Source organism: Oscarella lobularis, chromosome 2, assembly GCF_947507565.1.
Source record: "Oscarella lobularis chromosome 2, ooOscLobu1.1, whole genome shotgun sequence".
Classification (NCBI taxonomy): Eukaryota; Metazoa; Porifera; class Homoscleromorpha; order Homosclerophorida; family Oscarellidae; genus Oscarella; species Oscarella lobularis.
The window spans coordinates 661,360-682,431 of NC_089176.1; the positions used below are offsets into that span (position 1 = coordinate 661,360).

Genomic DNA, 21,072 nt, shown 5'->3' on the forward strand with positions numbered 1-21,072 from the left:
CCGGCGTCTGAGATGCTGCATCTCTGCGTCTCTTTCTATTGCACTTCCAGGCAGTGAATAATATTATCCCTAGAAAGATTGCAGTCAAAAGTTGAGGCAAGTAGGACATCACAGCGTAATAGGTGACACCGTAGATGAGAACGGCTTTATATATAGTCCCGCCTGATCTGTTATTGACCATATTGCACAGACCCTTTTTTTGCTTTGGTAGAAGAAGTAGCCCAGTTTCGAACTTGCCAAAACCGGTAGCAGGAAAGATAGCAAACAATAGCGCCAAACTAACGGTGCAAGAGACGGCAACGATTGCTCTCTTGAGCTTAAACTTTCTCCTCATGCAGTTTACAACAGCGTCGTAGCGGTCGAAAGCGACGAGAAAAACGGCCCATGTTGACCATCCGCTATTGAGCAAAGGCAAGATATGTGCTACTTTGCAGAGGACATCATTGCCAGTTGTATAGTCGAATGTTTTTAATTAACCAACATTGATGAACATAATTGATCCGATTCCGCTGACTAGATCAGCTATAAGTGAGTTTAGCATGACAAAGTTGCTAACTTTATGCAGTTCCTGAGCACGAACTTGTATCGTACAAATGAGACCGCACAGTACAATGGTGAAAGCACCTAAACACTGAACGATTATGCTCAAAACTACCGGTCGAGTTGAAGTGAAAACGAAGCCGCCGGTGCCGTTGCCGGCACTGTTAACTTTGGTAAAGTTCAATGCGAACGTTTCTATGTGTCCCGACATTTCTCCGTAAACTAACGAACTGAAATCGTTTTGGTCCTCCTTATAAGTACAGTACATCGTAATTGACGACACCTGCATGGCACATCGCAGGTGACAGCCTGCTTTTACGCAAGTGATGTACTGTGAAATTGTTTAATTAACGAGAAGAGACGAGGGAGAGGGACTGAGGGAGGGAGGGAGGGAGGGAGAAGTTTGATAGGATCTCCACAGTCACGGGCGTTCTGAACGAGCAATCTCAGCCAGCGGCTAATGCTTAGCGGCTGGCTGAAATTGCAATGGCAAACGCACTGAAACGTCGCAGCTGTATATGTGCTAATTGCAGAATGCTGGCGGTTTTAGTCTTAGCCTAAAGCATGAACGTCAAAGCCGAGGCAGCAAGATTTATTGGATAGGCAAGCACACACACGCAAGCTATTGAGACAGACATCTGACACTGCGAGAACAAAAACAGAGTAGAGCCTAAATTTAGGACACTGAACGTCACGGTTAGTTTGATTCTTAGATTTTCGTTTCGACGACTTTGTTTCGGTCGAGCCCTTCTTCTTGCGATGATATTTTGTGTGTTGTTGTAGTTGTAAGACGGATAACGTTGTTGGTGCGCTTGTTCTTCTTGCACCAGTTACAGATCCATTTCCACTGCACGGTCGAACTTTTGAGCCAGAAGAAGTAGAGAATAGAATTCGTAGCGAAGTTAGCGTTGAACAAAACTTCGGCAGCCCTCGCCATCGCCAGAGGAAACCGAAACGATTTAGTGGCAATACCGATATTGTAGATGTGAAAGGGAATAGTGCAAATCAATTTGCAAACGATAATCGCGATGACGAACTTGAATCCCTTTGATTTAATTAATTCGAGCAATGGGCTCGAGCTCTCCGGCGTCGCATCTCTGCGTTTCTTTCTGTTGCACTTCCAGGCAGTAAATAATATTATGCCTAGAAAGATCGCAGTCAAAAGTTGAGGCAAGTAGGACATGACGGCGTAATAGGTGGCACCGTAGATGACTACGGCCTTTCTCTCCCTTAATCTGCTATTGAACAAATTGCACAGACCCTTTTCTTGATTTCGTAGGGGAAATAGCCCAGCTTCGAACTTGCCCAAACCGGTAGCGGGAAAGATAGCAAACAGTACCGCTAAAGAAATGGTGCAAGAGACGGCAACGATTGCTTTGTTGAGCTTAAACTTTCTACTCATGCAGTTCACAACAGCGTCGTAGCGGTCGAAAGCGACGAGAAAAACGGCCCATGTTGACCATCCGCTAGAGAGAAGAGATACAATAAACGCTACTTTGCAAAGCGTATCATTGCCCGTCGTATAGTCGAATGTTCTATATGCCACTTCGATGAACACAATAGATCCAACCCCGCTGACTAGATCGGCTATAAGTGAGTTTAGCATGACAAAATTGCTAACTTTATGCAGTTCCTGAGTACGAACTTGTATCGTACAAATGAGACCGCACAGTGCAATGGTGAGGGCACCTACGCATAAAACCACGAAGCTCAAAGCTTCTCGAGTCGATGTGAATACGGAGCGGCCAGTGTTGCCGGTGCCATTGGTACTGTTGGCTTCGGTAAAGTTGAAGGCGAACGTTTCTTCGTATCCCGACATGTCTGCGCGTAAACTAAACTGAACTGAAATGAGGTCCTAAGTATCAATGGCACCTGCATGGCACACTTCGAAACGCATATCCCAGGTGACAGCCTGATTTTATGTAGCTAGACGTGACCATTGTATCCTAGAAACGCTCGCTCGAGATCCTAGCAACCCCCTCTAACTTCAAGCATTTCCTGCACTAGAATTATATACAGAATATATATAGATCGGAGAGACACGTGTTGGACTTGCCGCTACTCTTGAATTTGACATCTGCCACCATGATCGACGGCAGTGGCCGGATGCGGCAAATTACATTACGGTACATCACGGTACAGTATTATTCGGCTGCCCCGTAAAGTCCACATATACGGCTCTGGTCCACACTTGAATGACACGTGACCAGCGAATGTTGGCATTTGACAGTCTCATCCAGTGGCTAATAAATACCTAGCGGGCTTGGCTGAGATTGCAATGCCAAACGCCAAAACGCAGCTGTAAATGTGCTAATTGCAGAACGCTGGCGGTTTTAGTCTTGGCCTAAAGCATGCACGTCAAAACCGAGGCAGCAAGATTTATTTGATACAAAAGCACACAGATGCAAGCTACTAAGACAGACATTGAGCTAGAACGAGAAACAGAGTAGAGCCTAAATTTAGGACACTGAACGTCACGGTTACGCGCTAACGCACGCTTCGCTACGGGCACGCGGGAGCTGCACGCGGGCAGTCACGCGGGCAGACTCTCGGGCAGTCACGCCGGCTGGCACGCGAGGCTACATTTCGTCCACGCACCGAATCGCCGATGACGAAGTCGCTGCTGCACGACTCCGAAATCCCCACAGTGAATGTGGATGCCGAAGTCGTTCAGGCAATCTTGCGTTTGCGTTGCGTGGCCAAGTGCCCTCTTGGGGGGCACCTGTCATACAAATGGCGCTTTCGAGCGAGAGGAGAGAGAGAAGTCGTCTTCAATCCTGAGGAACTGAGACGCGATATCTACCTAGACGGAGAAAAACAGGAATTGATAATTCGTCGTGCTGACATGGCGGGCTACTTCTTTTGCGTCGTCTCGAGCTCTCGCACGAACAAAATAGCCATCTCGCAAATGGTTTTAGTTAGTCCAAGTGAGAACGCTCGCATGGATCACTTGTTTGTGACGTCATCTTCATTTTTTCAGGAAACAGGGATCCTGTCACAATTCCGCTGCCCAGTCCTCCCGCTCCTCCCTCCGTTGAAGCCCGATATGACGACGTCGCAACGGGACGAATGTCTTCAGAGACGCTCAATCCTTCTAAGAGAGGCAAGCATAAAGTATATACAACTGTCATGCCTGGTTAGTATTTGTACTTTGCTTGACAGCTAAGATGGAAACTTCTCTGGATCATTGGGTTGGTCAATGAGATGTTTTTTTTGTAGAATAGCCGGTAATGAACTTTCTGTATAGGGGTGCTCACCGGAAAGTGCTGCGACAAATTCCATTTTGTTTCGCCAAATTTGTGAGTGGCAAAAGCGTCGACTCAATGCACGTCTTTTTCGAGTCTTCTTCAATGGGATGATGCTGCTACCGCACGGTTTCAGGACATCCTCACAACACCGCGCGGCGACGTCATAGAGTTGTTTCAACGTGCCGTGAAGGAGGAAAAGCGCGAAAAAACGTGCACCGACCTCAGCATTCTCTTTAGTGATATGTTTTCTTCGGGATTGGACAAATTGCCAATTAATGCCGCTTCCAATTGGTTGGTACTGAGACGGGACACAAACGATTGTCACGTGGATGTGGCCATCGTTCTCTCCACCAAGCCTTTCAACGGAAACTACATTCCCTTGCTTCTTATAGGAGTGGCAGAGATGATAAGCGTTGAGCGAAAGCGTGTTCAGTTGCACAGGTACAGCATTAGTGCAATAGTTTTTCGTTGCGTTCTGCGACTGTGTTTTTCACTGCAGATGCTACGAAATTCTCTCTGACGAGCATTTCCCAGCTGTGTGGCTCGATATTGTACTCGGAGGATTTCCGTGTCTTGGCCTCACAGTCACGGACTCTGTTGCTTATCTGCAGGGATATGCTACCGTCGAAGGCGAGGCTCTGTACGCTCCGTTGGCGGCTGCCGTTGTCGAGGATACCGTCAAGCTATAGAAATTGCTCGGCTTCTTGTACTCACGAGTTACGGAACTGGCAGAAAAGTGGCAGGATTTTAATCATACTATTCCACAGCATAACATTCCATCCGTGTCCAGTTTGTGCTCACCCACATGATTATTCTATAGCATATGATTCCTTCTTCTCTTAGTTCGTTTCACAAGGCAGTCCTTTTGAATATCTCAATGGACAGGCATTCGTTCGAATTGAAGAGGGCAAGAACGTCTTCGCCTACCATTTTGACAAGAAAAAAGAGGAAAGAGTCGAGAAAGTCGATGTAGCGATCAAGTTTTTCACACGTAAGAACGTTGTCTAGCTTTTTTTTGGAGTGAAACACATTGGGGTATTACTGTGTTAGGTTCTGACGGAGTGAAATACGGAAGAGACGTCCACAACCATCTGGCTGAACAGAACCTGGCGCCTGATCTTCTTCACGAGGGATTTGCTTTCAGAAAAGAAAAAGAATGCAAATTCGTTGCTATGAGTTACCTGCGACAACCGGAATGGCGGTCATTGAGCGATCTTCTGCTTGATCCCGAGCCACTCACAACCGTCTTTGCGACGACGGTGATCAACATGCTCCAGGCAGCAGCAAACGCCCTTCACGTGAAAAGCTACGTTCACGGAGACTTCCGGGCGACGAATGTCCTCGTGAAAGACGACGGCAACGTTAAGATCGTCGATTTCAATTGGTCGGGCAAAAGCGGCCACATTTATTATCCGCAAGATCTGAATCCGGAGATTGAATGGCCTAGTCTTCCTGCGGCTCACATAAACGAAGATCATGATCACTACTTTATAGCTGACATGATACGACGAATCAAGGAAAAGACACGATAGACAGAATGGAGGTTGTTTGTATGCTGTTTGGGGGTCTCGTGTCCTTTTTCTATTTCTGTCTGTGAGTCTAGTCAGTCTACCTGTTTTTTTCTTGGAAGGTGTACGCGCGTCGTTCCCGTCCATGAGTGGTTGTCAAGTTGAACGCCGCCGCCTATTGGTAGACAATCGTTTCGCTCGTCCTGACCAGGCTTCCGTCACGTCGAATGATTGACATGCAGCCTGCTGACGTCGTGCGTCGCGCTGATTCTAATATTGATGTATTATTAATTAATGTCCTTTGCGCTGTCGATGTTGTTCTTGTGTTGCTCTTACTGTTATTATGGCTACTCGCTCTCGTGACTCGTTGAACTACTGAGAGTTTGTCTAATAAGGGAATCTGTTACAGGAGGAAGGGTTTTGCCCATGCTGTCGTGCTCGCTGCAGTCCGCATATGAAGGTGATTACAGTAGTGCCAAGGACGAGAATTCTTAAAGTATATACGGTAATCTATGATAATACCGTATAGCACAAAATATTCGCGGGAGAAAACATTCGCGAATTTCGCGATTTTTTTCCCTTTGCGAAAGTTTTCTCACGCGAAATTTTAGATTTTCACAAACGTCGTAAGTGGGGCCCTGACGATCGCGAAAGTTTTCTTCGCGAAGTTCATTTCTAGGCAAATTCGCGAATGTTTTCTCCAGCGAATATTTTGCGCTATACGGTAGCTAGGCGTGATTGTACTAGAATTAAACGCTCGCAACCCCCTTTAGCTGCAAGCATTTCCTGCACAGGAAATTCTACACTATGTCTAGAGTTGTCATACCTCAAAAACAAACATCTAGCCACAGCCCTTTCTAAATCTCAATTTTTGCGGCACAAGATTACCATCCAGTATTCTCTGATACTATACTAGATTGCAGAGACACGTGTTTGACTTTTCACCTTTGCCGGTGTCTTCTCAAATTTTTAATCATGCTTGAGTCAGTTAGCGCTGCTCTTGAATTTGACATCTGCCACCATGACGGCAGTGACCGGCTGCGGCAAATTACATTACGTCACGGTATTATTGGCCCGGCTGCCCCCGCGCCGAACCATAAAAGTTCCCAATAACTATTTGAATGACACGTGACCAGCGACTGTTGGCATTTCCGCAACTGCGCATCAACAGAAAGCAAATATCAACATGGAGAGGGTAAGCCAGCTTCGCACGGGGGGGGCGAGCGGCGCGTGGGTAGCCGATGCGGGATCTCTGATTACATTATTTTGTCTCTTCGACGCAGAAGGCGCAGAAGCAAGCGTTAGCGATGCTCACCCAAGCCCAAGTCGACGGTAAGACCGCAGTCGCCTAAAACGACCCTTTGTCTCGTCGTCGCGCCGCGCAACTAATAGCCTCGTTAGCGCGTGTTTCCCATCGCTGAAAGAAGGCGCAGGGAAAGCGCTCATCGCCCCGATTTCGCTCTAATCGATCGGCTTTTCCGACTCTAGCTCTCACGAAAGTGTTTCGAAAGGCAGACGGCGACAATCAAGGCTACGTGCCGCCTTCGATCGTCGCCGATCTCATAACGCAGGTGTTCGGGCCGTCGGCGCTCAACGCCGGCGAGCTGGAGCGCGTCGAACAGCGCGCCCAGACGAAAGCATCCAAAGGTATTTCGGGGGGGGGGGAGAGGAGAAGAAGACGAAGGGGAACAAAGCGTGTGGGAGGGTGTACTGGTATTCGTTTATTTTCCCATGCCTTCGTTCAATCTCAATCTGTTTTTCTTGATGCCGGCCGCTTCGTTAGATTCCTTCTGCGCGCTTGCTCGTACGCGCGCGCGCGTACGCGATCTTCCCGCGAGTCCCCTTTCCTCTCTCAGCCTGTTCCTCTCTTTCTCCCAGCTGGACTGTCGTTCGTCGACTTCACCGAAGTCGTCAACGACGCGATGGGTCAGACGACGCGCTGGGGATCGCTTCAGACGCGACTCGATGGCCACGTCGGCTTCGATTCGATTCAGGAACAGGTGCGCCGCAAGTCGCTCAAACGCGGATTCGAGTTCAATCTCATGGTTGTCGGTAAGTCGGGCGCCAGGGGACCAAAAGTTGTAAATTCGCGCAAATTAATATACAAATTAAATTATTATTTATATATGTAAATATCGTCGATTGCAAGGTGTTCTGTCTCAATAGGGGAGTCGGGACTCGGCAAGTCGACTCTTGTGAATACTCTCTTCAAGTCAACCATTAGTCGAGCCTCTTGCACTCAAATCGAGCATCTCATTCCCAAAACGGTTGAAGTTGACTCCGTTTGCCATGGTACGATGACATAAAACTCCCAGTTAGCTTGAAAGTCCTACAATAGTCCTAAGGGAAACGGAGGAGAATTTAGATAAATGATTTTTATCTCTAGTCATTGAAGAGCAAAGCGTGAGACTGAAGCTCACCATAACGGACACGCCTGGCTTCGGAGACCAGATTAATAACGATCGCTGGTAAGACTAATTAATCAGATTTTGCTTTCACAGTCACCAATGTTTCCACTCTCGTAGCTGGCTGCCAATTCTTGACTATGTCAATGATCAGTTTGAACGTTACCTGAAGGAAGAGGTGAGCGTGGTGCGAAAGAAAAGAATTCCCGACACAAGAGTCCATGCCTGTCTCTACTTCATTGCACCAACGGGACACTCGTGCGTGTAGAAATAAAACTCCGGGAATCATTGAGTGAGATTGTTTTTTCATTGCAGCCTGAAGCAGCTGGATATCGAATTCATGAAGAGGCTAGACCAGTGCGTGAATATTATTCCTGTTATAGCAAAGGCGGACACGCTCACGTTGGAAGAGAGAGAGGCTTTCAAAGCCAGGGTAAAATAATGGACAAACTTTCTGGTCTCTTACTGATGAGTTTTTTCTTTGAAGATCTGTGAGGACATACAGTGCCATGGTATCAATATCTATCCATCGTGTATCACTCCAGAAGACGACGAAGATGCGGATGAAAATTCAAAAATTGAGGTTTGGTGGCTCCTCTGTGTGGGTGCATGGTCTGGTAATTTCTTAATTTTAGGCTTTGCTTCCGTTTGCTGTGGTTGGCAGTGAGAAGGAGTACAAGCGAGGCAACAAGTCTGTTTTGGGACGACAGACCAAGTGGGGCTTCATTGAAGTTGAGAATAAGACTCACTGTGAGTTCTCCAATCTGAGGGACATGCTCATCAAGTGAGTGCATGTTTGTCATTAATAATTAATTAATTATTATCTTTTGAATAGGACTCATATGCAAGATCTAATAGAGACAACCGACAAAGTTCACTATGAGAATTTTCGTCACATGCGTCTCCAAAGGGAACAGATGGGCGAGAGCAATATATGAAAAAAGACGGTGCGGGATGCCGAGAACCGCGTGGCACTAAAAATGATAAAATGCGCACCGAGTTTTGTTTTTTTTTCTGTGTACTGTTTAGTAGTGTAGGGTAACGCGCGCCTAACCGCGGTGGTCTCTTCTATAAAAGGACAGAGAAAGCGTGGGAGTCGTCGTTCGGACCAATCGCAGTCGGGCGGCGCCAAACTTCCGGCATCGTACTGACGTCAGTGCTGTGAAAGAAAAAGGGGAAGCGTGCGCACCACAACAATACACACGCGGCTATTCTACAGAGAATGTCGACGAACAGTAGCAGCGTCGTCGAATCGTCGCTCAGGGAGAACGCCATGGCCCTATTGGCGTTGAAAAAATCGCCGCGCGCTCACGAGAACGAGCCCGAGAACGGAAATAATCGAAACTGGTCGGCGGAGAATCGTCCGCCGCCGCTCGCTCGACTCGAAGGACGCGAATTCGAGTACTACATGCGCAAGCGCGTCGTCACGATCGGTCGCAATAGCAATTCGGGCGACGTCGACGTAAATATGGGCCGTTCGAGCTTCGTCTCGCGCGTTCATCTCGAAATCGTCTACGAACGCGGCGACTTCTTTCTCAAATGTCGCGGACGAAACGGAATTTTCGTCGACGGCGTCTTCCAGAGCAGCAAGGCCGATCGTCGCCCCCTGGCGAAAACGTAATGTTATTGAAGCCACGCCCACGCGTTCCCTACACGTTCTCGTGTCTTCAGTTGCTCCATTCGATTTCCTTCGACTCAGCTGCGCTTCACTTTCACGACGCTCATCGACGAAACGAATCCGCCGTCGGATTCCGACTACGACGTCGACGAAAACGACGCCGACGAAGTCGAATTGGGAGACGCGTCTCGCGATCCCGGATCAGCTTCGTCTCCCCCCGCCGCCGCCGCCGCCGCCGCCGATCGATCTCAGCAACAATCGACTACCGCTCTTACGGCAACCGGAACCTTCCTTTCCCCATGTCCTTCGCCCACCGGAACTCTAAGGTCCGAACGCGCGCGCGAATCGATGAATGAAATGATGAATGAACAAACGAGTGTTTTCTTTTCTTTTTTCTCTCTCTCGCAAATAGCGCTATTAATTCGTGTCCCGCGAGTCCGCGCAGCGCCGGCGGCGGCGGCGGCGGCTCGCACTTTCACCACTCGGCCGATCTTCGTTTCGCCGCCGCCGCCGCCGCTCAAGCCGTCGGACAGGCGACCGAATCGGAATTGGAGAACCTCGCTTCGGCGGCCGAAATGGTTGTCAGGCCAATGGCGTCGTCGTCGTCGTCGAGGGCGGGGAGGGAAGGCGGCGCTATGGGCGTGGGCGCGGTCAACGAGAAGCCACCGTTTTCGTACGCGCAGCTCATTATTCAGGCGATTGCGTCGTCTCCTGCGAAGCAGCTCACGCTAAGCGGTATCTATGACTACATTATGAAGAGCTATCCGTTCTATAGGAAAGTGGACAAGGGATGGCAGGTGGAGATGATGATGCCCCCGGGTAAGAGTAAGATCTCTTTTTAATTGAGGGTTTTTTTAGAATTCGATTCGACACAATTTGTCTTTGAATCGGTATTTTATCAAAGTGCCGCGATCGCACGACGATCATCCGGGCAAGGGGTCTTTCTGGCGCATCGACGCATCGTGCGAAGCGAGGCTTATGGATCAGGCGTTTCGACGCAAGCGACAGCGAGGTCTGCCGACAATTCGCGTCGCCTACGGTCCAGGAACAAGGTAGGAAAAAAACCCAGTGGAATAGTTTATTTGGCCTAGTGACAGCAAAAGGAAGCGTTCCGTGGGTTCCTTAGATTCTTTAGCATAGAGATTTCCCTTTCCCATATCGATTGACGCGCACAACATCCTTCCAACGGCTTCTCGTTGTTTGTCCTGAGGCTAGTCACCCCATCGACGTTACGTTGGCTTCTTGTGCTAGTTATCTATGTAGAGGCGTTTCACTGCGAAGTGACCTACACTAAAAGGAATCGTCTCTAAAGATAGTAGTAATCCAAGTAGGTTTTTCCTATACATGTATATGTAGACGTAGCGTTGCCGGGGTAGGCCTCTATTTACCTCATAGTTACCGCCAGAGGGATTCCTTTGCTGTTACTGCATATTTATGTAGAGCAGGGCTTCTTGTTGCTAAGGAACTGCTGCTAAGCGACCTAAAAAGTCATTCTGATACTGATAGATTTGTTTAGTGTAGAGTTTCAAAAAGGGTTCCTTGTTGCTATTTGTCCTGCTACTGTTGTTAACTTCTGTTTTGCTTCTCCCCCCGCATAGGAGCGCGCCAACGTCGCCGACCCACAGCCTCTTCGCCGCTCCCCATCCCCTAAACTACTCCTTCTCACCGCATTCTGCAGCTGATTTATCAACGCGGCTGTCGCCGAGTTTTCCCACCGTTGCCACGGGCAGTGGCGGCGGTCACCTGACTATTCCCATTCCCCCCATGGCGTCGTCATACAGCTTGTCGGCACCCAACTCGCCTGCCGGCAATTCACGAGTGTCACCCTTTTTAGTCAACCATCATCACCATCATCATCATCCGTATCGCCGATCGCCGTCTCCCTCTCCTTTAGCTGGATACCCACCTTATGTTTCAATGCAAGGCTTCCCACCTTCATTTAAAAGCGGTAACGGCAGCGGTGGCGGCGGCGGTGGCGGCGGCGGCAGCGGTGGCGGCGGCGGCGGCGGCATGCCGTCAGCTCCGCCGCCTTTACTTCTCATCCAGCCTCCAGGCATGGGAAATAATGAAAGGCAATCAGCTGTGATGGCTCGTGGTGGCATTGGTGGTGGAGGAGGAGGCTTTGCCAGTCCTAGTTCGATCATCCAGGAGACGGCAGTGGGGGTGCAAAGTGCACTTCAGGTTTTGGCTAGATCGCGCAGTTCCGACTGCAGCAATGACGACGTTTCTAATGATGGTATGCCAAAAGAAGATTGACCGAGAAAAGTTTTGCTTATTAATTAACCTATCGTACATTTCCCCCCCCCCCCCCCACGCTTCCGCTGTTTATTAAAACGGACGGCTTTTTGCGCAGGTGCTGCTCAGCCCGTGAATCGCGGTGATTTTTTTGATTTTGAACATTTTTTGACTCCAACAGTGAACACACACACAGAACTAACTACATACGCGAGCGACACGGTACTGTCATTACAATTTGAAGACATCTATTGGCCCGGAAACGTGCCCTCTTCTCGTTGAGCATCCCAAGCTTCAACCTGGATACATAAATATCATTGATTTTAGGTCTGTGGCCACGCCCCTCCGGATTTACCCAAGAATTGGGACAGAACGACTTGTATCGTTGAGAAAACCAGTTGCAAACGTCTGTACTTTCGTTCTTTGCCTCTTTGGCCTTGACGCACGCGAAGAAATCGACGTAATTTTGCCAACAGTTCTTCGTTTGATTCGTATTCGGAAAGCGAGCGTCAAATCCTGGCGTAGCAACCTTTATGTCCGCTTTCGCCTCTTCAGAAGCCATCGTAAAGGACAGAGTAGGTGGAAACGAGCGTGAGAAGGCGAATTCACAGCGCAGGCGCCAGATTAGAATCATTGACACGCCAATAACGCTCAATTCGCGTGCGCGTGACGTAGAGAACGACGTGAGACGACGCAATAAAGGGCGAACCACATCGAAACGATGTACGGCACCAACTGGGCGTAAGGACGATCAATTGCTTCTTTTCGACAGACGGTAAACTCTATTTCATTCAGACAATCGGCGCCCCGAACGGGAACTTCGTCTACGGCGTTCCCCTCCGCCGCCACAGCTACGAACGCTACGTACAGCCAATCGCAGACACCCAACTATTACTACAACGCGCCCCAAGCGAGGTAACAACCCTCAGACGAAAGGTCAAGCCCCAAAAAAATGTCTTTCTTCTCCAGCTACGGGTACAATTCCGTCCCCGGATACTTCAACAGCTACAACACAGGCAACAAACCAGTCCAAAACAGCTTTAACCTGTCCGAAGCAGCTCAAAACTACGCGAAATTGAGACAGGCCGAGCCGCTTCCACCGGGATGTCTACCCACTCCCGTGACGACGCAACGGGTCGTCACCGCCACAGCGGCGTCCGCATTCGCGTCGTCGCAACTTTCAGGTAGCACTTCTACGGCCGGGGCTGCTGTAACCATGACCACGAGCACGACGGCGTGGAGACCAATGGTTATTCCCGCCGTGGCTTCTGCCTCCTTTTCCTATTATCAACCTCGGCAGCAGCAGCAGCAGCCATGGCAACAGCCATGGCGACAGCAGCGGCCCATGCAGCAGCAGCAGCAGCGTTCTAAGCCTCCTCTTCCTCCTCCACCTACTTTGCCCCAGTCTAAGCCACCTCCACCGCCTCCTCCACCCCCTCCGGCTTCCTCAGTTTCGAAACCCCTAGCCTCATCAGAGAAGTGAGTAGAAATTGCCCTAGAGAAAATATATGCATGGTATATTTGGTATGTTGTACAGGTCAGTCATGGCAGGGATGGATCAGTGGCCGCAGTCCTTGAAGTAAGTTTAAAATCATGAGTTGGAAAAGGGGGCTATTTTTTTTTCCTTATTTGTATTTTCTTTTCACTTCGTTTTTCTGTGCAGAAATTACGTGGCTCGCGCTTTTTCCGCTTGCGAAACCGAGCAGGAGAAAGACGACACTGAAGTGAAATTAAGGCATATGCTCTTAGGCGGCGAATCAATTCTGAGCAGAGACTGGGACAAGGTGCCACTTCCACTGTGAGAATTTTCCGCTACAATGCGGCTTTTTCTTTCATTTTCTTCCTTTCGTTTTCTTCTTTCAGTGCATCGCGAAAGCGAAAATCACGCTGGGCGACTCCGCCGCCATCTGGCGACGCGAAACGTAGTGGTTCCGGGTCCACGCCTTTCTCCACTTCTACTTCTTTTGTGAATGCAAAAAGTTTTGTACCTCAGCAGCAATTAGGGGCCGCCGCTTTCAAGGGATTTCCCCAACGCGGCCGAGGCCAGATCTCACGTGGAAGAGGAAGGGGTAGAGGCGCGAGAAAGGAAGTTGCGCAGCAGCAGCAGCGCAGTTCGAGGGCGTGGAGCAGCGATAGTAGCAGTAGAAGTAGTAGCAGAAGCAGATCATCGTCGCCAAGAAGAAGCAGAAGAAGCAGAAGAAGGTAATAAGGGTTATAACGTATAGTTGGGATATGTATGATCTTGTGCGTGTTTGTGTGCGTAGAAGGCGGGTGAGTAGGAGCAGGAGCAGGAGCTATAGCAGTAGGAGCAGGAGCTACAGCAGTAGGAGTAGAAGTAGGAGCTTCAGTAGTAGTAGAACGCCCAGTCCCGCTCCGAGAAAAATCTCGGCAACGAAAGGGGGAAAGAAGAAACAGCAGTCCACAAAAATCGGCAAAAAGGCTAAAATGTAAATGATTGATTTTTTGAGAGAGAGAGTGGTAAGAGATGAGGTTTGATCATAGAAAGAAAAAGTTCGTGATGGTAAAAGATGAGAAGCAGCTAAGTAAGCGAGCTCAACGCTTCGGTAATCAATTGAACGACGCGCCAAAAACCAAAAAGGCTAATTTCACGGATCTCATAAATCAAGGGGTACGAATGGGTTTAATCTTCGTTTGAGCCGAGAAAGGAATTGTAGCATTTAGAATAACAAGTCGAACGGGGAAAATGATATCGATTGGAGTCGTTTTGCTATCAGAGGAACGTGCCAAAAGCTTGAAAAACAATACCTCCGTCTCACCTCCGTATGAAACCTCATCCCGTTCAATAACATTCTTATGTTCTTATGTTTCTCCTCCCCAAGGCACCTGACCCGTCTCTCGTACGGCCTTTACCCGTCTTAAAAAAGGCCCTGGATATGGTGTCGGGCAAGTGGAAAGCGAAAGAAAAGAGCTATCGATGGACGTGCGAGCAGATGAAGTCGATTCGTCAAGATCTCACGGTAAAATAGTCAATTAATAGTATAAGCAACAGTGGAATTCTCCGCGTGCTCTTTAGGTTCAGTGTACGCGAAACGAGTTCACAGTCAAAGTGTACGAATCTCATGCACGCATCGCCCTAGAACAAGTGAGAAATCTCCCCAGTTTACAACATAGGCCCAAGCACGTAAGCCTCGGGGTCCCTTCTAGGGTGACAGAGAAGAGTTTAATCAATGCCTAACGCAACTTCGAGCTCTCTACAAAGAAACAGTCGTAGGCCACGTAGTCGAATTTACCGCCTATTGGATACTTTATCTCCTACTCACAAAGAACACAGCAGGCAAGGCGGACGCAAAAAAACGATTAATTAATTAATTAAAACGACGATGATTTAGATATGAATTTGGCCTTGTCTTCGTTGAGTTCCGAAATGCAAGCGGAACCGCCGGTAAAGCACGCGCTTCGTCTTCGCTCCGCTTGGGCTTTGTCCAACTATCACAAATTTTTTCGTCTTTATCGCGTCGCGCCCAACATGGGCGCAAGTCTGATCGACATGTTCGTGCAACGAGTACGACTTAGCGCCCTTCGCGTGTTCACAAAAGCGTAAGAGAGAAATAAAACAATAAAGATGATGTCATTTGCCTTTTTTTTCTCTTTCTCCCCAGGTGTCGTCCTACGCTGCCGTTGTCATTCCTTCAGAGTGAGTTGGGTTTTGATTCGATTGATGACTGTCGCTCCTTCTTGCAGCAAAACGGTGGCATTCGTCACGGCCAAAACGACGATGTCCTCGATTGCAAACTTACCTACAGCAATCTAATTGCTATTTCTCAATCCTGATCCCTCTCCCCTCTCCCCTCTCCCCCCTCCCCTCCTATCCACGCACTCCTTATTCCCATAGCGTCGCCCTATCCTCCTTTCCCGTACGTTTTTTCTACAGTGTGTCTCCTGATATCTTCTTTATACAAAAGCTGGCAAAATTTGCCACTCTGACTGTATTTATGACTGGCGTTTAGTTTGGTTAGACTTGAATGATTGCTAGTCTTTTATTGGCCAGAGTCCCACGCTGTAGAAAAGTACCTTGGCTCTGGAATGAAAACTTAGGCTTTTGTACTACGTTAGCCCTTGATCAAATGTAGGTATTTATTTTATAGTGTAGCGGAAAAATGTACAATTGCACAGAGCGCGCGACCTTTTCCACGTACGGTAGTCATCGACTGAGACGTCTCGGAAAAGAGTCACGTGGACTAAAATCAAGTACGTATGCATAACTTTATTTACAATATTGGCAACGTGAAGTGCTTGCACTCATAGTCTATTATCAGCGCCGTTTTGTAACAGCCACCTTTCTCGCAGTTCCAGGATTGGACAGCAGCTTGCTTGGACCACTCAGAACGTAAGTCCTTCTCCTCGCTTTCGGACTAACAGACACGCTACCTCTTTTGACGTCAGCAGCAGAACTGGCCCGACTGTACAGGTACACGTCATTATTAATTAATTAATTCAAGAAGATCACGTATACTACCTCCTTTGGAAAGTTGGCGTCAGAGACGCATGTGATTTGCTGTCGCCACCCTGCAGTCTTCTCTCCCTTCGTTCCATGGATTTCTGCGTGGCGAGAGAGAGTTTTCTCGCCGTGCTGTCGCGAACATTCGGATGAGAGTAGATGGGCCGGACTTGCTGGCGCGCCTGCTGTTCTCGTGCCAACTCGCGCGTTTGACCAATCAGAGCCATCTGCTTGTGAGGTGACAAGCCGAAGAAGATCACGTGGATTTCTTGCCTAGCAGCGAAGAGCTGAAAACAAGTATTAACTCAAAATAAATAAATAAATAAATAAATAAATAGGTACCTGCGTTTTCACTTGGTCCATCAATAGGGTATCTTGGAACGAGCGAGACGACGGACTGGCATTGTGAAGAAAATCAATAAGATCCTACATTATTATGCAGTGTTACGTGAGATGGATATATGACGTCATCTGCACCTTGACTGTCGCCGCCAGGTCACGGACTTTTTTCGACCGATACAAAGCGCGCGTTAGGTAACCACGGGCAATGGCGTATAATCGACTCGACGTCTGTTTTTCAGTCAAATCAAGTCGTTTCCTCGCCGACGACGCCTTGGGAGTCGTCTTGGGACTGAAATAGCTCGACGGCGACGAGACGCCTCGCTTGGACGGCGAAGGAGACGTCAGCTCCTTTTGATACTGACTGATAATAATCCGGGGTGTTGGCGGCGATAACGTTTTCGAAGAGACGACGGCGTTTTCTTTGTTTCGCGCTTCGATGCGTTCGATTCGCTGGCGCACGTCAGCGACGAGTGCGTCGAATCGGCGCCGACGGCGTTCGGCGAGACGCTGTTCGGCTTCGATCGCTCGAGTGCGATGCGCGGCCATTTCGCGACGATCGGCGTCTGTGAGCTAAGAGCGGACCTTTGTTTCGAGATGCTGCAGTGTTGGGTAGTTCGAGCGTACGATTGGGGGAAGAAGAGGCTTTCCCGAGTAGAAAATGCACGACGTGTAGGGCCGTTTAGTCCAGTCGAGGAGAAGCGATTCGCTCGCCGCTGACGAATGATCGGAGGAGATTTCGTTTGTCTGCTCGACGAAGGAGCGCAACGGCAAACGATCGTTTTCCTCCATGGGCGGGAATGCAGCGGTCCCGTACGTGCTGTTTTCTGGTTTAGCGTGCGTTGGCCGTTCAAGTCCGTTCGATGCTGTCGTGGTCTCCGATACTAAGTTTAGGCAATAGCATACTAGGAGTCAGTCTCTTAGCGATGCCCTATTGTATGAAACAGGTAGACTGTGAGAAAGACAGCTCCATTATGAGTCGCCACGTCGTCCTTTCTTCTTTTTTTAGTGTGGAATTCTACTAGGAAGCTTACTCTTATTATGCAGCGCTTTTCTGTCGCGTCTGGCGTGTCGCATGCTTCTACTGTCGGCGCATTCGAGTCGACTAGAAAGTTACGAACAGCTCGGTACGAAATTTAAAAAATAAAATAAAAAAAGAGACACGTGTTTTCTTTTATAGCTCTAAAAACCTTTAGTGCATCTGGAAAATTCGCAGTCGAACTATGGTAAGAGCCAGACTCATTTTTAGGATAGTCTCCTCCACGTACAGAAGTCCGCAATATAGCTCAGGTGACCCTATTTATTATTTACATTGCACATCAAAGGGTCACCACCTCATTACTCAGAAGATACATATATAAACGGTCTGCTGCTTTAGTGTCAGTAGTCTTCTCATATTTGGTGGCTGCGTCGCCTATTTGATTGTTGTCGGCGACACGGCGCCGATCATTCTGAGCGATGTGTTTGGCTTGGAACCCAATTGGAATTTGCGAATAACAACGACGCTTCTCCTCGCCGTTTTCGTCGCCTTTCCTCTCAGCCTCATGAGAGACTCGCACAATCTGATTGGCTGCAGCACCGTCGCTTTCTTTTTCTACGTAGCTTTTAGCATAATGGTAAGTACGTAGTACAATGTATTAGGGTTATTTTATTTATTTTTTCTAGGCGCTTTTTCTATCTGTTCCTAATTTGACGTCAGGAAAATGGGCGTCGGAAGTGAATCTGTGGAAGACGGCGGGACTTTTTAAATGTCTTCCTATATTTTCAATAGCGTTTCCTTGCCAGGCGTACGGAAATCATTGCTAAACAATCCATTAATTAACGCGAGACTCTTTTAGGCAACTATTTCATCTACTTTATTCGCTGCCGGATCCGTCAACAAAGAACATGAATCTGGTGGTATCTTATGCTACTACGCTTGTAGCAGGAGTCTATCTCTTGGTTTGATTCAACTACCCTTTTATATATATCTAGACTTTGTGATATTGTATCTACTAGGTTGGGATCTTTGGATATGTGGCCTTTCTCAACGACGTCAGCGGAGACGTACTGACGAGCTTCAGCGACTCGATGTTTGCTTTTGCCGTGAGAATAGGTACCTAGCTAAGATTCGAAAGGGCGTATTTCTAATCTTTGTTTTAGGTTTCGCTGCGTCGGCGCTTCTCAGCTTTCCTCTGATGGTTTTTCCGGCGCGGGCGAGCATCTATTCCGTGTTTCTACCCAATGTATAAATAATATCTCGTCCTCCTAATCGTCCCATTCACACAGCTCTGTTCCCTAGGCTACCGGTGATATATACATTCCCCAGAGCAGACTCGTTCTTATAACGGGAGGAATAATCATTTTCACATTGGTAATTGCAGTGTTTCTTCCAAACGGTACGCGCTGACTACGGCTCGCTCTGAATCCCTTCCCTATTCAGGCGTTTTCGTATAGTTGAACTGATCCTTGGTCTTACCGGAGCGACGGCGGGAACGATCATCTGCTACATATTTCCTGGTCTGATATTTCTGAAAACGTCTGACGACAAGAAGCTGCGGTCGTGGGCGAAAGTATTGTCTGATAAGGGCGGGCTGTTTGTTTTCTTTGTTTTCTTACCGTACGCGTTTTAGTTGCTGACCGCAGTCGGGTTTCTTTGTCTCGTCTGTTCGACGTTCGCCGTTTTGTCGGAGACGGAAATGTCTGCCGGTGGAATGCGGGGCGCTGTTCCTCTCCCGAAGCCGGCGGAGACGATCAAAAGCAATCCTAAAGATCAAGAAAATCTCGTCACTTCTGACGTTCCTCCTCGAGATAAAAAAGATGCTGGGGATTTAAAAAACAATGAAGAAGAAAAAGAAGAGGAGCAGAACAACAAACAGGCTCTGTCTAAGAACGACGACGAAGCTGATGACGACGGAAGACCGAGAAAAGAGGCTCCTCTAACGGAGAGAAAAAAGAACGAAGTGAAAGCATTGATTGACCCAGCGGATCAGGAAGGAAAGAACGATCGTGTTCAGGAGGAGGAGGAGGAGGAGGTGGAAAAAAAGGAGGGCGGCCAACGACGCGAACCGCTTGTGCCTCAAGCGCCTGATCCCAAAGAAGAGGAGAGCGTCAAGAAAGCGGAGAAAGAAGAAAAAGACGTCAAGAAAGAGGAAGAAGGTAAGAAAAAAGAAGAAGTCAAGGAGGAGGCGGTTCAAGATGAAGGGAATAAGAACCAAGTTGGTAAGAGCCGAGCGTTGCAGTTGTCTGAACCACAGCCTAAGAATTCCGACGAAAACCGTCCCGAAGAATCCAAGAAAAAGGGAGACAACGAGAGCAAAGTCGGACGAACGGAAGAGGGGAATACCAAGGAAGAAGCCAAAGCAAACCAAGAAGCGTTGCCTAAGGCAAATCAAGCAAACGCAACGCCACGAAACGAAGAGAAGAAAGAAAGTCCTCTAGGGACCGTTCGCCGGCAAACGACGCCGCGAAAAACAGCAGCCAAATTCCAAAACTCAAGACGCAATTCCATCGCGGAAAGACTCGGACTCAACGCTCTTCATCGCCACGTCGGAAGACCGAGATAAACAAGCCATTTCTTCTACTCTAGTGTACAGGTAAATTCAGAATGAGATCTTTATTCGCATTCATAGTCGTCCTCGTCATCATTGCCGTCAGTTCGAGACGATGCCGTCGCCGTCGCCGTTTCAGGTACCGGTGCCGGTGGTGCCGTCGTCGTCGTCGTCGTCGCTGCGGCGGCGGCTGCAACTGTCGTAGCTTCTTCGCTTGACTTCCCTTCTTCGTGCGTTTCCGTCTGCTGTTGCTGCATCATCTGCTGAGCCTGTTGCCATTTCAGATACTCCTCCTGTTCAGCCTAGAAGAACGGTACCCTGTAACCAACTCTCCTCATAGGGAGGGGAGGAGTATGCTCGTTCCCCTTTGCCACGTCTTTAGTACAAAGTTCTGCACGACGTCAGATATGAATTATGACGTCATCAAACGCGTGGCAAAGAGGAGTACCAAATTAGTCTCGCAGCTTCAATTTTTAATTAATTTGAAGACTACATCTTTAGAGAATTCAAACCTGGGCCTGTTCCAAACGCGCTTGAGCGAACAACGCCTGTTGCTGACGCAAAAGCTCTTCTTCTGGTATTCCCTATAAAGTAAAACCTCTCTCGGTCTTGTCACATGATGACGTGACGTCACCCAAACCATTTTTTCTAGTTTCGTGCTGGCCTTTCGTCGTTGCTTCGTCTCCTTTTTATGCTCCGTCAACACCTCGTTGACTTCGTCGACGTAGCCACCAAATCCTAAGGACTAATAAAAATTAATTAATTAATTAACAATTTTTTTATTTTTCGTCTGCCCACTTTCAGCGCTTCGACGATGTGCTCGGCTGATATCGTCTTCTTTTGCTGTTTGCCGCACGCCTCATTCGCTTCGGACGAGAGCAAATGGATGAACTCTGCGTACGAAGGAAGGCCGCGTTGAAAAAGCGCTACGACCCAAGCGAGCAGGCTCGAACCGGTGCAACAGTTCAATACCAATTCCCTGGCGTCGTTCGCCACGCGAATATTGGGCACCATTTCCTTTATCATCTTATTGACCGCCGCTGGAGAGGATAAGGAACGATTTATGTTCTGAAGGTGAAATTAGATGCCGGCAACACCTCGCGGCAAATTGACGTCGTCGTCTCCGAGGCCTTCCTCGGCGACGGCGAGACTTTGCCGACTTTCCATTTTCGTTTAGCGTACGCTAAAAT

General features: G+C 48.5%; 8 protein-coding genes across 8 annotated transcripts; 5 read left to right on the forward strand and 3 right to left on the reverse strand.

Moving 5' to 3' along the window:
* Positions 1-1,249: 1,249 nt before the first annotated feature.
* LOC136184050 (neuropeptide Y receptor type 6-like) lies at positions 1,250-2,359 on the reverse strand. Its single transcript, XM_065970877.1, has one exon. It carries the CDS (start codon positions 2,357-2,359, stop codon positions 1,250-1,252), a length of 1,110 nt encoding a protein of 369 aa, XP_065826949.1.
* A 742-nt stretch (positions 2,360-3,101) lies between these two features.
* On the forward strand, positions 3,102-5,410 carry LOC136184088 (serine/threonine-protein kinase 24-like). Its single transcript, XM_065970933.1, has 7 exons — positions 3,102-3,467; positions 3,521-3,643; positions 3,703-3,731; positions 3,788-4,229; positions 4,288-4,577; positions 4,632-4,779; positions 4,839-5,410. Exons 5-7 carry the CDS (start codon positions 4,404-4,406, stop codon positions 5,318-5,320), a joined length of 804 nt encoding a protein of 267 aa, XP_065827005.1. The 5' UTR covers positions 3,102-3,467; positions 3,521-3,643; positions 3,703-3,731; positions 3,788-4,229; positions 4,288-4,403; the 3' UTR covers positions 5,321-5,410.
* A 1,067-nt stretch (positions 5,411-6,477) lies between these two features.
* Positions 6,478-8,793, forward strand: LOC136183370 (neuronal-specific septin-3-like). The gene is made up of 11 exons (XM_065969976.1): positions 6,478-6,491; positions 6,580-6,628; positions 6,785-6,943; positions 7,175-7,348; positions 7,463-7,588; positions 7,683-7,764; positions 7,822-7,959; positions 8,017-8,134; positions 8,189-8,284; positions 8,337-8,485; positions 8,537-8,793. Exons 1-11 carry the CDS (start codon positions 6,483-6,485, stop codon positions 8,637-8,639), a joined length of 1,203 nt encoding a protein of 400 aa, XP_065826048.1. The 5' UTR covers positions 6,478-6,482; the 3' UTR covers positions 8,640-8,793.
* Positions 8,794-8,886: 93 nt separating this feature from the next.
* On the forward strand, positions 8,887-11,752 carry LOC136183367 (forkhead box protein K2-like). The gene is made up of 5 exons (XM_065969973.1): positions 8,887-9,318; positions 9,373-9,645; positions 9,732-10,116; positions 10,178-10,371; positions 10,918-11,752. Exons 1-5 carry the CDS (start codon positions 8,924-8,926, stop codon positions 11,573-11,575), a joined length of 1,905 nt encoding a protein of 634 aa, XP_065826045.1. The 5' UTR covers positions 8,887-8,923; the 3' UTR covers positions 11,576-11,752.
* Positions 11,753-12,184: 432 nt separating this feature from the next.
* On the forward strand, positions 12,185-15,690 carry LOC136183365 (leukocyte receptor cluster member 8-like). Its single transcript, XM_065969971.1, has 14 exons — positions 12,185-12,295; positions 12,350-12,469; positions 12,524-13,033; positions 13,092-13,133; positions 13,218-13,352; positions 13,418-13,756; positions 13,819-14,001; positions 14,057-14,183; positions 14,237-14,335; positions 14,395-14,532; positions 14,589-14,657; positions 14,720-14,849; positions 14,905-15,112; positions 15,175-15,690. The coding sequence occupies exons 1-14, from the start codon at positions 12,276-12,278 to the stop codon at positions 15,344-15,346; spliced, it is 2,292 nt and encodes a 763-aa protein (XP_065826043.1). The 5' UTR covers positions 12,185-12,275; the 3' UTR covers positions 15,347-15,690.
* LOC136183373 (centriolar coiled-coil protein of 110 kDa-like) lies at positions 15,559-17,159 on the reverse strand. The gene is made up of 5 exons (XM_065969979.1): positions 16,980-17,159; positions 16,491-16,925; positions 16,356-16,439; positions 16,032-16,300; positions 15,559-15,975 (listed from the first exon to the last, which is right to left on the reverse strand). The coding sequence occupies exons 1-5, from the start codon at positions 17,142-17,144 to the stop codon at positions 15,828-15,830; spliced, it is 1,101 nt and encodes a 366-aa protein (XP_065826051.1). The 5' UTR covers positions 17,145-17,159; the 3' UTR covers positions 15,559-15,827.
* On the forward strand, positions 16,765-19,956 carry LOC136183366 (putative sodium-coupled neutral amino acid transporter 10). Its single transcript, XM_065969972.1, has 11 exons — positions 16,765-17,299; positions 17,362-17,479; positions 17,533-17,578; positions 17,731-17,968; positions 18,018-18,139; positions 18,191-18,293; positions 18,351-18,447; positions 18,495-18,577; positions 18,634-18,730; positions 18,789-18,904; positions 18,965-19,956. The coding sequence occupies exons 1-11, from the start codon at positions 17,216-17,218 to the stop codon at positions 19,895-19,897; spliced, it is 2,037 nt and encodes a 678-aa protein (XP_065826044.1). The 5' UTR covers positions 16,765-17,215; the 3' UTR covers positions 19,898-19,956.
* Positions 19,929-21,055, reverse strand: LOC136183376 (protein Dr1-like). The gene is made up of 6 exons (XM_065969983.1): positions 20,980-21,055; positions 20,836-20,922; positions 20,681-20,775; positions 20,523-20,627; positions 20,395-20,466; positions 19,929-20,184 (listed from the first exon to the last, which is right to left on the reverse strand). The coding sequence occupies exons 1-6, from the start codon at positions 21,047-21,049 to the stop codon at positions 19,948-19,950; spliced, it is 666 nt and encodes a 221-aa protein (XP_065826055.1). The 5' UTR covers positions 21,050-21,055; the 3' UTR covers positions 19,929-19,947.
* Positions 21,056-21,072: the final 17 nt, after the last annotated feature.